The sequence below is a fragment of the Onychomys torridus genome, chromosome 2, assembly GCF_903995425.1.
Source record: "Onychomys torridus chromosome 2, mOncTor1.1, whole genome shotgun sequence".
Taxonomy (NCBI): domain Eukaryota; kingdom Metazoa; phylum Chordata; class Mammalia; order Rodentia; family Cricetidae; genus Onychomys; species Onychomys torridus.
The window spans coordinates 38,961,661-38,975,840 of NC_050444.1; the positions used below are offsets into that span (position 1 = coordinate 38,961,661).

At 43.9% G+C, this 14,180-nt stretch overlaps 1 protein-coding gene across 1 annotated transcript in view; it reads right to left on the reverse strand.

Annotated features, from left to right (window-relative positions):
- Nucleotides 1-13,190, reverse strand: part of Cspp1 (centrosome and spindle pole associated protein 1) — a 91,114-nt gene extending 77,924 nt beyond the window's left edge. The window contains exons 1-2 of the mRNA XM_036178531.1: nucleotides 13,101-13,190; nucleotides 1,148-1,265 (exon numbers count right to left, since the gene is read on the reverse strand). Of these exons, the coding sequence (XP_036034424.1) occupies nucleotides 1,148-1,255 (108 nt within the window). The 5' untranslated portion in view covers nucleotides 1,256-1,265; nucleotides 13,101-13,190. The remainder of the gene's footprint in view (nucleotides 1-1,147; nucleotides 1,266-13,100) is intronic.
- Nucleotides 13,191-14,180: the final 990 nt, after the last annotated feature.

Sequence of the window (14,180 nt, forward strand, 5' to 3'; positions counted from 1 at the left end):
ACTAATGTCGGTTGGCATCCGTGGTCTCTTAGTGTCTGCATAACATTTGTCCAGGACCTTCTAGCTTTCATAGTCTCTATTGAGAAGTCTGGTGTTTATTCTGATGGGTTTGCCTTTGTATGTTACTTGGTGTTTTTCCTTTGCAGCTCTTAATATTTTTTCTTTGTTCTGTATGTTTAGTGTTTTGATTATTATGTGGCCAGGGGACTTTTTTGGATCCAGCCTATTTGGTGTTTTGTAAGCTTCTTGTATCTTCATAGGTATTTCTTTTTTAGGTTAGAAAAGTTTTCTTCCATGATTTTGTTGAATATATTTTCTGTGCCTTTGCGTTGGTATTCTTCTCCTTCTTCTATCCCTATTATTCGTAGGTTTGGTCTTTTCATGGTGTCCCAAATTTCTTTTTTTTTTTTTTAAATTAATTTTTTTTAATTAATTTTTTTTTTTGGTTTTTCAAGACAGGGTTTCTCTGTAGCTTTGCACCTTTCCTGGAACTCACTTGGTAGCCCAGGCTGGCCTCGAACTCACAAAGATCCGCCTGGCTCTGCCTCCCGAGTGCTGGGATTAAAGGTGTGTGCCACTGCCTGGCATCCAAGTTTCCTGGACATTTTCTGTTATGTCCCCTCTCTCTCCCTCCCCTCTCCCTCCCCTCTCTCTCCCTCCCCTCTCTCCCTCCCCTCTCTCCCTCCCCTCTCCCAACAGGGAGGGTCTATGAAGACAAAAGACAGATCAAGATTAAAAGTCCCAGATGCGCTGAGGGAAGGCCTGCAAGGCCTGGACAAGCCGTGACTCTTAAACTAGTACATAAAGATCATTTAATAAAGCAGAACAAGGGTGTACTAATCAAATCAAGCACAAGACAGGAGAATCTCACTGGTGGAGCCCTCAGAGATGTCTCAGCGCAACACGCTTGGTTGGCGTTTTCACTGTTGGTCGGGGTGGGGGTGAGGGGGTTATTTCTTTGTTTCTTTGTTTGTCTGTGAGGTAGGGTCTCACTATGCAGCTCTGACTAGCCTGGAATTCCTGCTGTACAGACCAGGCTGGCCTTGAACTCACAGCAATCCACCTGCCTCTGCCTCCTAAAGGCTGGGATTAAAGACATGCACCCTCACATCCAATTTGCTGGAACAAACTGTTAGCAGACAGTTACTGATCTTGCCTTCATCTCCATGTAAGGTGGATCACTCTCCAATCCTGCTTTGTCTCTGGCCAGTTTCGCTTTCTGCTCTTCAATGAATTCATCCAAGCTATCTGTCATTTTGCAGATTCTGAAAGAAAAAAAAAAAGTCTTCAATGAGCACAACTGTATTGTGTTGTTTTAAGCTAAAGTATTAAGACAACATCTTAGTCCACATTTAGTATTGAATCTCAATCACATTGAAAACTTCAGACTCAAGCAGGAACATAAATAGTCTGTCTCTTCCACCTTCCCATAAAAGCCTACAATGCAAGTCAATGCACAGAAAAAGAAACACAGTCAAAGGAGTTTATACCCAGGAATGAAAACTTCACAATGAAAAACATTCTATACAATTATGTAACTAACAAATTGGGGTTGGGGATTTAGCTCAGTGGTAGAGCGCTTGCCTAGCAAGCACAAGGCCCTGGGTTCGGTCGTCAGCTCTGGAGAAAAAAAAAAAAAAAAGCAAGAAAGAAAGAAAAAAAAAAAAAAAGCAAGAAAGAAAAAAAAAAAAAAAAAAAGAAGTCAGGACCTTTAAAAAACAAAGAAAGACTGTCAGGTGGTGGTGGCACACGCCTTTAATCCCAGCACTCAGGAGGCAGAGGCAGGTGGATCTCTGTGAGTTTGAGCCCAGCCTGGTCTACAGAGTGAGTTCCAGGACAGGTGCAAAGCTACACAGAGAAACCCTGTGGGAGGGGGGATTGTGAAGGGATGTAACAATATGTAGCATATTCACACAATCAAAAAACAAAAGGGAAATAGACAAGAAACTTAAATCTTTAAAACACTTTTCTCTGAAAAACTATTTCCCAATTATTTGAATGAAATTAATTTTTAGCTGGTCCATGGCAGGGCACGCCTTTAATCCCAGCACTCCGGAAGCAGAAGCAGGTAGATCTCAGGATTCCAGGGCAGCCTGGTCTACATAGTGAGTCCCAGAACAGCCAGGGCTACACGGAGAAACCATGTTTCAAAAAACCAAAAAGAAGGAAATTAATTTTGAACTCAGAGTTACTAAGTTAATACCAAGAGCCTTGTACACTCTTTACCAACGCTTTCTGTAAGATTTTGCCCTTCTTGCTTAACCCTCTGCTTGTGTACAAAATGTTCCTCTCTGGATACACATGCAAATCAAACTTTCCCTAAAATCATGTAGAGTGAATTACATACCACATTGCCCTGTGTCACACAACTCTCCAAGATGTACTCCTTGAGAACTAGCTTGAGCCAGAGATGGATGCAGCTCAATGTCTGCCTGGCACACATACAGCTCTGGATTCAATCCCTAACACTAGGTGAGGAAAGGGGGGGGGGGGTACTTTCTTCAATGACTTTAACATAATATCAAGTAATTATCAACTACCCATACACTGATTTTTCCCCCAGTACTGGGAATTGAATCTGGCTTCACTACATGCTAGGCAAAGAAGTCTACCACAGTTCTATCCCGTTCTTTCAAATAAACCACTATTAGTCTTTGCAGCCTTTTTTCTCTTTAATATTCAAGTTCAGACTACTGGGGCTCGACTTAAGGTAATGTGAGGATATAACGTATTTGTGACATAGAATGAGAATATCTGATGTTGATATTTCTCAAGAAGGGAATTTAGAATGCTAACAAATGTAAGAAGAAACATAGGAATGCCCTCTACCTGTCTCAATTTCTAGAGAATAATTAGGGCAAATAATGTTCCATATCTCAAGACATTTTTCTTAAAACAAGTAACACTGATGTGCTTTATATAACCTTGAACTTGCTGCCTGTGAAGCAGGCTTCTCTGCTGAACTGCGAACTCATAACTCTGTTATCAAGGAGACGTAATAATAAAATTGAGCCTGTGCAAACTACTCAAGTTCTCAGCTGCCTTGAATCCCCAGTTTTCCCACTTCAGTTCTTCCAGTATTAATTCAGAGCCTGGTCAACCTCTCCTCCCAGGAGATGGGAAAGTAGGAAAACCATATCACATATCCGATCTACAGAGCGAGTTCCAGAACAGCCAGCGCTATTACACAGAGAAACCCTGTCTCCAAAAAAAAAAAAAAAAGGAAGGGAAGAAGGGAGAGAGAGAGAGGGAGGGAGGGAGGGAGGAGAGGAAGGAAGAGAGGGAGGGAGAAAAAGAAAATCTTATCAATCTTCAGAGAAAGACTACAAGTTTAACAAATATACTGGAAAATTGAATATAGGAAAACCAAAATCTGAGAAAAAAACAAAATCATTAAACAAATTATTAACCAAGTTTATTATTATTAATTACAATAATTATAATTACTACAAGAAACATTAGAATAATACATTTAAAATTAATTGAAAATCCCACTGCCCAGGGTGGGCTACCTATTAGTTGCTGGTCAGCTAAGGCCCTCAACTGCCCACCATCCAAAACAACACAGACTATTGCCACATTCCACTGTTCTGCCTCAAGCCTTAACATTTTTCTTTCCTTTTCTCCCCTCCCCACGCCCCTGCCCCGCCAGCTGAGGATCGAACCCAGGGCCTTACACTTGCTAAGCAAGCACTCTACCACTAAGCTAAATCCCCAACCCCCTTAACATTTTTCAATACAAACCTATTATCCTTTTTTTTAAATATTTATTTATTTATTGTGTATAGAGTATTCTGTCTGCATGTATGACTGCAGGCCAGAAGAGGGCACCAGATCTCATTACAGATGGTCATGAGCCATCATGTGGTTGCTGGGAATTGAACTCAGAATATCCAGAAGAGCAGCTAGTGCTCTTAACCACTGAGCCATCTCTCCAGCCCTATCCTTTTTTTTTTTTTTTTAAATAGATCATTTCCCACCTGAAGTTTATCTGAATTTCTCTATGACTAAATTTAGTTTCTATTCTCAGCAGGAATAGTACTAACAAGATATGTCTTTCTCAAGGTGTCACTGGTAGAGACACATGATTACTACTTGCCCCTTACAAGTGAGGCCATTTTATTACCTGGTCAATCTCTCTACTACTTTTCCCTCATTAACAACAAGCAGTCTTCATAGAACTCTTTCTAGACTAAGTAAATATCTTATTCTTGACCTAAATCTTCCCTTACATTCTTTAACTGATCAAATCTGCAAGTTAGAGACTACAAAATGCCTTTAATTCCACCACTGGCTACTTATTTACCAGTCAACACTTAATTATTCTATTGCAAGCAAAAGTCCTACATTTACTTATCAGCTTGTCATCAAGACAGAATCTCAAACTCCTTTATTAACAAGATCCTTATTTGAAATTCACAAGCTATAGTTTTAACTGAGAAATAACCCATCCACCATAAAACTCACCCACTTTATTTACCAGTACTAGTGAGTTGTAATGAAATCATGGCTGTTCAGCTATCACTACAATTGCAAATTACAATGCTTCCACCACCTCAATGTGACAGGTAGTCTATCTTTCTGGCCAAGGTCAACAAATCCCAGAGGTATTTGCCATGTAAATGGAGCAGGTAAGAAAATCCCATCGGTCATCAAAGACTGTGACGTTAACAAATATACAGGGAAATAGGACATAGTAAAATCTGAAGCCGGACGGTGGTGGCACATGCCTTTAGTCCCAGCACTCGGGAGGCAGAGCCAGGTGGATCTCTGAGTTCAAAGCCAGCCTGGGCTACAGAGTAAGTTCCACGAAAGGCACAAAGCTACACAGAGAAACCAAAAAAAAAAAAAGGTAAAATCTGAGAGAAAACAAAATCATTAAACAAATAATAATCCAGCACAAGCAACATTAGAATAATAAACTAAATATTAAATGAAAATCCCTTGCTGGGAGTGGGCTACCTCCCTATAAGTTGTTGGTCAGCGAAGGCCCTCAACCCCCAACACAATACAGGCTATTGCCACTGCTATTGGTTGCCCACAAGAATGAAGGAAATAAGACTTCATTACTGAAGACACAGCATGTTTTGAACACAGGACAGAGAAATCCAGATGGAACTAAGCTGAAAGCTTCCTCCTTGTTGGCTGCTTTCACTGTATCAGAGAGAAAACATCAATGGTCTTACCAACACCAAACCCTCCCTGCTCTAATACTGGCCTGTAGGGCAAGACGGACCCACTGGTACAATAGTGGCATGGTATTATGGGGACAACAACTGCTTTCTATGTGGTTCTCAGGCCCACTCCCCAAAGGTGAATTCAAGAATGGTGGTGTGAATCTCATCAAAAGCCTGTGGCTAGAACAGTCATAGGCACAAGTGGAAAGGCTATGGTTGTTCTTTTGTTAAACATAGTGTGCCCATCAAATTGCCCTCTAATGTGTGTTTGTATCCATAGATTTGTGCTGATGTTGGCTTTAGCAGAGAAACTGTAAAAACTAGTCAAGGTATTGAGAAAATGAAACATCAGATGGCTCAGTCGTAATAAATGGGACATCTCCATCACCCCCAACAAGTCTCAGGGAACATCACAGAGGAGGAAGTAGAATGAGTCTAAGAGCCAGAGAATGGGACAGTCTTGTAGAACACTGTATTCTGGCCATGAACTGGCCGTCACACTCATGACCTCATAAAAACTTGCACAGACCTGCCCCAGATTTGGCCCAGCAGCATTCTGTCATGGAAGAGGAAGGGCACATTAGGTCCCACTCTTCCCTAAGAATCTACAGGCAGCTAGTGGTTGCTGGAGGAGAGAGGGAAACATCAATCATATAGCCACTGGTAAGTTACCCTTGCTCCTGTAAGAAAACTTAACTAAACTCATTGGGTCATTTTTTAAAAGACATGAAAGAGAAAAGGAAACTGGTTGAAAAAAGGAATAGGGGTCAGTGAGAGGGGGACAAAGAGAGGGTAATGGGGGAGTGATTGTGACCTAAATACATTACTGGACATGGGGACACATGCCTTCAACCCCAGTACTAGGAGGCAGAGGCATACATACCAAGTTCCAGGACAGCCAAGGCTACATGCTAAGACCTTGGCTCAAAATATAAATTTTAAAATTACATACATCTACAAAAATGTCCTATTTAAAATAGTACTATGTATAGTTAATATATTAATAAAGAACACCATTAAACCTTTATTTGATACCCTAAAACTGACTAGCTTACCTTGCCCAATGATTTCCCAGATAGTAAGGGCGCACACATGTATAAAATAGCCATAGAATAACATTTGCCTTATTCAAACAGTACAAACCACATGCCCCAGGATAGACTTAACATGGCAACAAGACGCTGCTGGAAAAGGCAATCATGAGGAAGCTGGGAGTGGTGGTGCACACCAGCATTTGAACCCTAGCACCTGGGGAGCAGAGGCAAGTATACCTCTGCTCGTTCAACCAGACAGCCTGCTCTATACAGTCAGTTTCAGGCCAGCCAAGGCTACAAGGTGAGGCTCGCCCCACCCCAAAAAAAAACCAGCAACAACAAAAAAGACCAAAAGAACCTTGATTCAGGAGAGCCTGTAGACAACCTAACTCAATCTCTGTGATGAGATCAACGGCAGGTCCCTGCTGCAGATGTTCTGGAGCTCCGTATCTTATTTCTGTTTATAAATTTCCCCCACATGTGCTTAACATTAAGGACAAGCCTTGTTCTGAGACACTAGATCTGTCCCATTCTCCTGACAGAATAAGAACCACGGGGTCAATAACAAGTTTTTCCAGGCCCCTCTGCAGTCTCTCCTCCCCGAACCCAGGGAAATCATCTCATATCTACCTCCATAATTCTGTCTAACCTGGAAGTTTCACAGAAATGGGTCATGTAAAAGCTAGACAGCGGAGAGTATGTTTCCTAGTTAGTTCAAGATAAGTTCTTCTATGCCCTGCAACCCAAGCAGTGGAGTGTTTCCATCCAGTTGTGACTGGCAACCAAGGACAATAAGCTGTGCTTTCTGGAAAACCTCCAAAACCTCCCTGACCACTAACTCATAGGGCTACCTATGCTGAGCACTGAGATTTTTCATTTAATAATTATGTCTTCTGAGAACAGCACAGCCCACCCATCCAAACTCCTTTTTTTAAAAAAAACTTCATTTTGTAGTTAGCTTAGAAGATGTTATGCAGGGGTTAGTGATTTAGCTCAGTGGTAGAGCGCTTGCCTAGCAAGTGCAAGGCCCTGGGTTCGGTCCTCAGCTCTGAAAAAAAAAAAGAAGATGTTATGCAGACCACTGGGGGCAGAGTACCATGGATGGTCCTATCCAGCTTGACCCTGATAGGCATGGTGTGCCCACTACAGCAGTTAGTAGTATGACTGTTATGAACAGATAATCAATTACTTCTGCTTGGATCTGAGGCCTGTTCCACAGGAGTGAATCCATGACTAGGATTGCAAAGCTGGTCAAAAGGCCACGGCTAAAGAAGGTCACAGGCCCTCGGAGGGAACATACTATGGTTATTATGCTAAATGGACTTGTTGTCAGACTGCCTGCTAAATATTTGTGTTCATCCACAGAAATCTGTGACTATGCACGTGAGTCAGAGACACTTCTTTCTGCAGGGACTGTTAATACAGACTCACAACTCATCAGTGCTAAGAACAGGTGGCCTGCATGTGTGGACCCCAAAGGGACATCTATGTTCCACACACCCAAGACTTGGGAGCAGCCTGGAAAAGGGGTGAGAGAATCTAAGAGCTGGAGGAAGGGGAGAGGAGCTGTGAAATGCTGGGTTCAGGATATGACAGGCTGTTGCTCTCATGAACTCATAACAGCTGTGGTATGTCTCTGTGAATATTAATCATTCCCAACTTTCTGAAAAGACTACTTTCTTCACTGAAGCTAATTTTGTTGTTCTTGATTTTAAGAGTCTCACTATGTAGCCCTGACTGGTCAAAAATCCATTATGTAGTCAAGCTGGCCTTGAACTCACAGAGATCCACCTGCCTCTGCCCAGAGTGCTAGGATTAAAGGTGTGTGCCACCACACTGAACAGAAACTAGAATGTTCAAAAATATATTTTTCTAAACCTCATCAAATTTTGTGAGTAGCAGAATACGTGTCACTGAAGATACAAGACCTGGAGAGCACACAGAACCCTGAAAACACAAATCTGAGCCAGTTCTCTGGTTTCGTACAGTTTAGTTTACACTTACTAAGTTGGACCTAGTAAGACGTGCTAACAGAAATTTCCAAAGATGGTTAGAAATTCAAAAATCAAATTTAAAGACAGGAACCGACCGCATCAAAGACATTTATTTAAGAGTTACGTATTTTACCTGGATATACTGGTATACACCTGTAATCCCAGGACTCCCTACTCAAAACTGAGGTGGAGAGCTTGCAAGTTTAAACTGAGGTGAAGGACTTAATAAGACACTGACCCAAAATGTTGGTTTGGGGTTTGTTTTGGCTTGGGAAGAGTGTGTTTGTATTTGAGACAGGGCCTCAATTGGTCTGAAACCTGCGTTGTAGACCAGACTGTCCCTGAACTCACAGAGATCCATCTGCCTCTGCAATTTGTTTTTCCCAGAGCTGAGGACTGAACCCAGGTGCTTGCCAGGCAAGCACTCTACCACTGAGCTAAATCCCCAACCCCAAAACTTCAAAGCTTCCTTTTTTTTTTTTTTTTTTTTTTTATTTTCTGGAGCTGAGGAGAGAACCCAGGGCCTTGTGCTTGCTAGGCAAGCACTCTCCCACTGAGCTAAATCCCCAACCCCTGCAAACTTTTTTTAAAAGGCTAGGCATGATGACACATGTGACCTTCAACCCCAGCCCTAAGAAGACGAAGGCAGGAGGATCTCTGAGTCCAATCCCTGCCTGCTTTACACAGCAAGTTCCAGTGCAGCCAGAGCTACAGACTAAGGCCGTCTCAAAAACTACATAGAGATTAAAAAGTAACAGGGCTGGGGATGCAATTCAGTGGCAGGGCAGTTGCCTAGCATATACAAGACTCTGCGCTCAATCGCCAATATATACCATCAAAAAAGAAAAGAATGAACGCTTAAGATTCTAGGACAAATCAACAGTAAATGAACACACCACAAGCAAGTGCTGGGCAATGTCCACTTGAATGAATGGGGAAGAACTGCAGCTAGATAAACACTTGGAGGATTAGGTCCTTACAGAAACTTAGCACTTGTGAAACTCACTTTAAGTAACAGTAACCACAATAAAATAGATAACCAATGACCTTTTTCCTGGTAAGGACCTCTCGCTAAAGACCATGAAGAACACTACTGTAGTTCAACAAGTCAAATCAACTACTTACTTCAGCACTGATGTATGGCTGCATCCAGAACACACCTAGCTAGGGCGGTGGTGGCGCACACCTTTACTTCCAGCACTCGGGAGGCAGAGGCAGGTGGATCTCTGTGACTTCGAGGCCAGCCTGGTCTCCAAAGCGAGTTCCAGGAAAGGCGCAAAGCTACCCAGAGAAACCCTGTCTCAAAAAAAAAAAAAAAAAAGGACACACCAATGGCAAGCCCTGAGTTTCCTATTAGGAGGGTATTAGAAAGAAGTCTATGGGCTGGGCAGTGGTGGCGCACGCCTTTAATCCCAGCGCTCGGGAGGCAGAGCCTGGCAGATCTCTATGAGTTCGAGGCCAGCCTGGTCTACAGAGTGAGATCCAAGATAGGCACCGAAACTACACACAGAGAAACCTTGTCTTGAAAAAAAAAAAGCGAAAGAAAGAAAGAAAGAAAGAAAGAAAGAAAGAAAGAAAGAAAGAAAGAAAAGAAAAGAAGTCTATAACTGGAGCTTGAGCTGGGGGACTTAAGGGAGGGTGTACTGCCATCAGGAGGTGGGAAAAATTCTAGGACCGGACAGCTTACTAAATTTAACTACAGCATGAGATTCAAACGGAACTGGTAAAGAATCTTGGGGATCTGTATCCACATGGAGTGGTTTATGCCCATAAATAGGGTGGTGTTATCTGACACTGATATTCTGTACAATCGCTTATTGTCACCAGGATGCCACAGGAGCCCCAAAGCAGTTCCTGGAAACACAAAGGCCTAAATCATAAAACATCCATAGCTGTCATGACTGCTTTTCCCTTTATTCCTAAAGTGTACAACAATTTTCACAAGACCATTTCAGCCACAAACGTGTGCACAAATTATTTAGTGGGTAATGGGGGCTGGATTGGTAGGAAAGGCCTAGGTACAAAACCCAGTAAGAATGTTTATAATTTAAGGATTAAATTCCATCCCCCAAATCAGCTGAAAGCTAATGGGATTCCATACTGTCCAGACACTCTATAAAATGTACAATTACATTTTCCATGGCATTAGTATCTGATACTTTTCCCTAGTAGCTACAAACAGTATGTAGATAAAAGAATAGTTTTCAGAAAAATAGTTTCACCAAAACACCTGCACTAGAAACCCATTGTTCATTATGTATTGATTCTGGTTAATGCAAGATATGTGCTTTAATCTATGTCTAGGATTGTCGATTATAAAATGGAAATACTACTTACTATACAGAGTTATGAAGAAAAATGCATCACACATATAACAGAATCTCATACTTGTCACCATACCAGTTAGTTTACTGTCCTTGTATTATCACAGTCTTTGTATAACTAGACAGTCACTTTAAAAGCATCCAGGCTGGAGATACAACTCAGAAACAACATATACAGAGTGTGCATAAGATTCTGAATCAATTTCCAAAATCAGAAAGGACCTACTTTAACCTCTTTAACCTACTCTAACCTATCTTAACACCACAAAAAAGAAAAAGCAAGAGGAAGAGGGGAGGAGGGGGTAAGAGGGAGGGAGGGGAAGTCTCTAGATTTCAATCATTATTAACTGATAGTTGGTTGTCATAATCCAAGTCAACACAAGGAAATGTTACCTCTGTCCTTCTCTCTCTCACATGTTATCCCCAATACGGAAACATGAGGAATGGAACATGACTCCCCTTGTAAACCATTATTCTAGCCTGCAAGAGATGCTAGACTTGTGGGGAAGGTGGGTAAAATAAGACACGATCCTTGCCCTAATATTTAGATCATACCCCCTGCCACAATGAGTTTAGTCAGTCTATTAAAGGATTCAGTAAAAATACCAACAATTCAAATATGTCTGGAACTTTCATTAACTATATAGTGAGTTCCAGGATAGCCTGATCATATAATATGGTAAAACATTGTCAAAAAAAAATAGCATTATTATTGCTGTTGACACTGGGTTTTGGTATGTAAGTCTACTTGTTACTGAGCTGGAGTTGTAGCTTAGTTAGATCACTGCCTAGAAGGTGTGAGACACTAGATTCCATCTCCAACAGCTGGTGGGGGCTGATTTTGTTTGGTATGGCAGCTCATACTTATAATCCCAGTACTTGGGAGGGTGAAGCGTCAACAGCGGCTATGCAGTGAGACCCTATCTCAAAAATATCATACCCCCAAAAATACTGAAAGTATAGGAGGCAGCAGCCTGCAGAAAATGGCTCCAGCAAGAGAAACGGACTAGGGACAGACCCACAGGAAGAAATAAGATGTAGGCAGGGGCAAGAACAGGCACCTGTTTAAGAGCTGAAGCCCACAAAGGCAAAGATGAAGTTTCCATTAGCCCGCCCTGAAAGAGTCTCACAGGCTTTTTCTCCTTAGCAGATGATATTCACGTGAACTGACTATGGGTACATCCATATTTTGACAAATCACTCCAAATTTTGCTAAAAAGCTTATGCTATGTTGCTGAGGGGAACAAGACACAAACTTGGGAGTGAATAAATACAGGAAAGCACTTAAAGCTTGAGCGACTATTATCAATACACCAGTAACAGTAACGGCAGGCATACATGGAGTAGCTTTGGCTATGCCGAATTGTTACTACGCATGCTCGAACACTTCTGTCTGCTCCTCAGGAGGCACATCACAGTACATTCAGAAGGATGTTTTAAAGTGTGGAGAGCTGGCAAGAGGGCTCAGCCAATAAAGGCTAGGCTCACAATCAAATGACAGTGTGGAATTTGCTTAAGTCTGTAATTGTTAAGCCAAACTTTTCTGAAAACCACATTTGGGGGGAAAAAGAGTGTCCTGAAAGCATCCTTATATGCTTGTCTTCTCTAAACCTATCTGCCCCCTTCCCAGATCATCCTGCGGTAGGAGATTCAAAAGATCTTCTCAATGGGAGCATGTTAGCAGAAAGTTCACAGAAAAAAAAAGGAAGGAAAAAAGAAAAAGACAGTGTCTCCCTACTTTACTCAGGGCTCGTTTCTGTTTATCAACATAAGAAGCCCTCTTCCACATAAAATTCAGCTTCTCGGGATAATTGGCTTTCTATAAAGCCCTACGCTGTGAACGGAGAGAAAACTCACTCCATGTTCTGTCCTCTGACCTCCCCATGAACGTCGTGGCCTGCGCCCCCTCCCCTCCGCATAAACACACACACACACACACACACACACACACACACACACACACACCCCTAAACTAAACAAAACATAACATAGTTTTTAAACCAGATTCAAATTCCAAGTAAAAATACTAAAATCAAGGCAGAGAGAGACGGTTCTAGCTCATCAAAGCAACCACACTGAGAAAACAACACAGCAGATTTCACAGAGATATGGAGAAGATGAAGTCTGACTTGCAAAGTGTGAAAACACTCACCAGTCCCGGAGGTGCAAGCACTCAGCGCAGCCCGCGGCGCGCCTGCCTGAGAGAAGAAGGCCCCGCAAGGAGCCAGCTCTGTCTCCGGGCGTCGCGGGTAGCGGATGCCTCCGAAAGCGTCAACGCGTTGTCAGGCAACCGGCTCTCAACCACCCAGGCGGCAGCCGGTCGAGCGGCCACCCGGGAGTCGGCGGCGCGTGTGCAGGGCACCGCCCCCGGGCTGCCAGCCGAGACCCGCACCGGGGACGGAGCCGGGCCACGGCCGCGCGACCCGCGCCTGCCTCCCGACCGACCGACCGACCGCGACCTGTACCCTGCACCTCCGCACCGCCCCCGCGACACCCCGAAGCTCGCCGGCCCCGCCCCGCAGGCTCGAGCCCCACCCCGCCGCCTCCCACACCCGCCGCCCACGGACTTACTCCCACCGACGCGGTGGAAGCCCGACTCTTTCCCACCGTCGATGTCGGCGACCCCCTCGGCGCGGACCAAATAACCAACCGGTCGCCCGCCCTGGCTCCGCCTCCCAGGCCCCGCCCGCCACCAACCGCCAGGCGCGGCCCCGCCCCTGCGAGCGCGCTGCTGGCCGAGGCCGCGCGGCCCAGGGCGCCCCCTGCAGTCCTGGAGGCCACACGGCCCCGTGTCACGCGGCCACCGGAGCCCTGGAGGGTCTCCCGGATTGTCTCAGATAGTGGGGCAGTGAGAGGAAAACTCTCAGCATCCTTCGGACAGGCATGACTCCCGGGCCAGCAGTCTGGTCAACCCTGTCCAGGGCTTTCATTACCATTTCAACATGTTTGTTTGTTTTTGTTTTTTTGTCGGAGCTGAGGACCGAACCCAGGGCTAAATCCCCAACCCCTTCAACATGATATTCTGTGTACGTTCTTGTTACCGCTGGATGTCTAGCTTCTCGGGGAAACGGAACTAATGATACTAATGTAGTCCAACCCCCATAGTGTGTCCTAAGTTATAATGTAAGGTGCAGGTGCGGCGATCTTATTTGGGGTTTTGTTATTTTGACACAGGGTGTCAAGTGGGGGCTGGGGATGTCGAACTCTGCATCTTCCAGCCTCCCCGCCTCCGATTTATAAGAGAGGAACAGCATCCTACCTGGTTTGTTTGGTCCTTGCTTTGTTTTGTTTGCCTCTCCTCCTCGGCTTTTTGAGACAGGTCTCCTGTAGCCAAGGCTAACCTTAAATTGCTACGTAGGGAACTCATCCTCCTGCCTCCACTTCCCAACTGCCGGGACTACAGGCAGGTTCAACCATGCTCAGCTTTGAACGGTAGTTAAAGGCCCATTTTCTCCAACTTCTGAAGACAATGTCAAAACCAACAGCTGTGGGGAAGAGTTAACAATTCTGATTTTGCTTTTAGCTAACTTGTCTGCTAAGAACCTCATTAGAATAGGATACAACACAAAGCTTGCAGGGCCAGACAAACGTCCATGTGACGCGGCTACAGAGCTTTCCAGAGCCTGTGGAAGGAGCGGTTTCAAAGAGTTC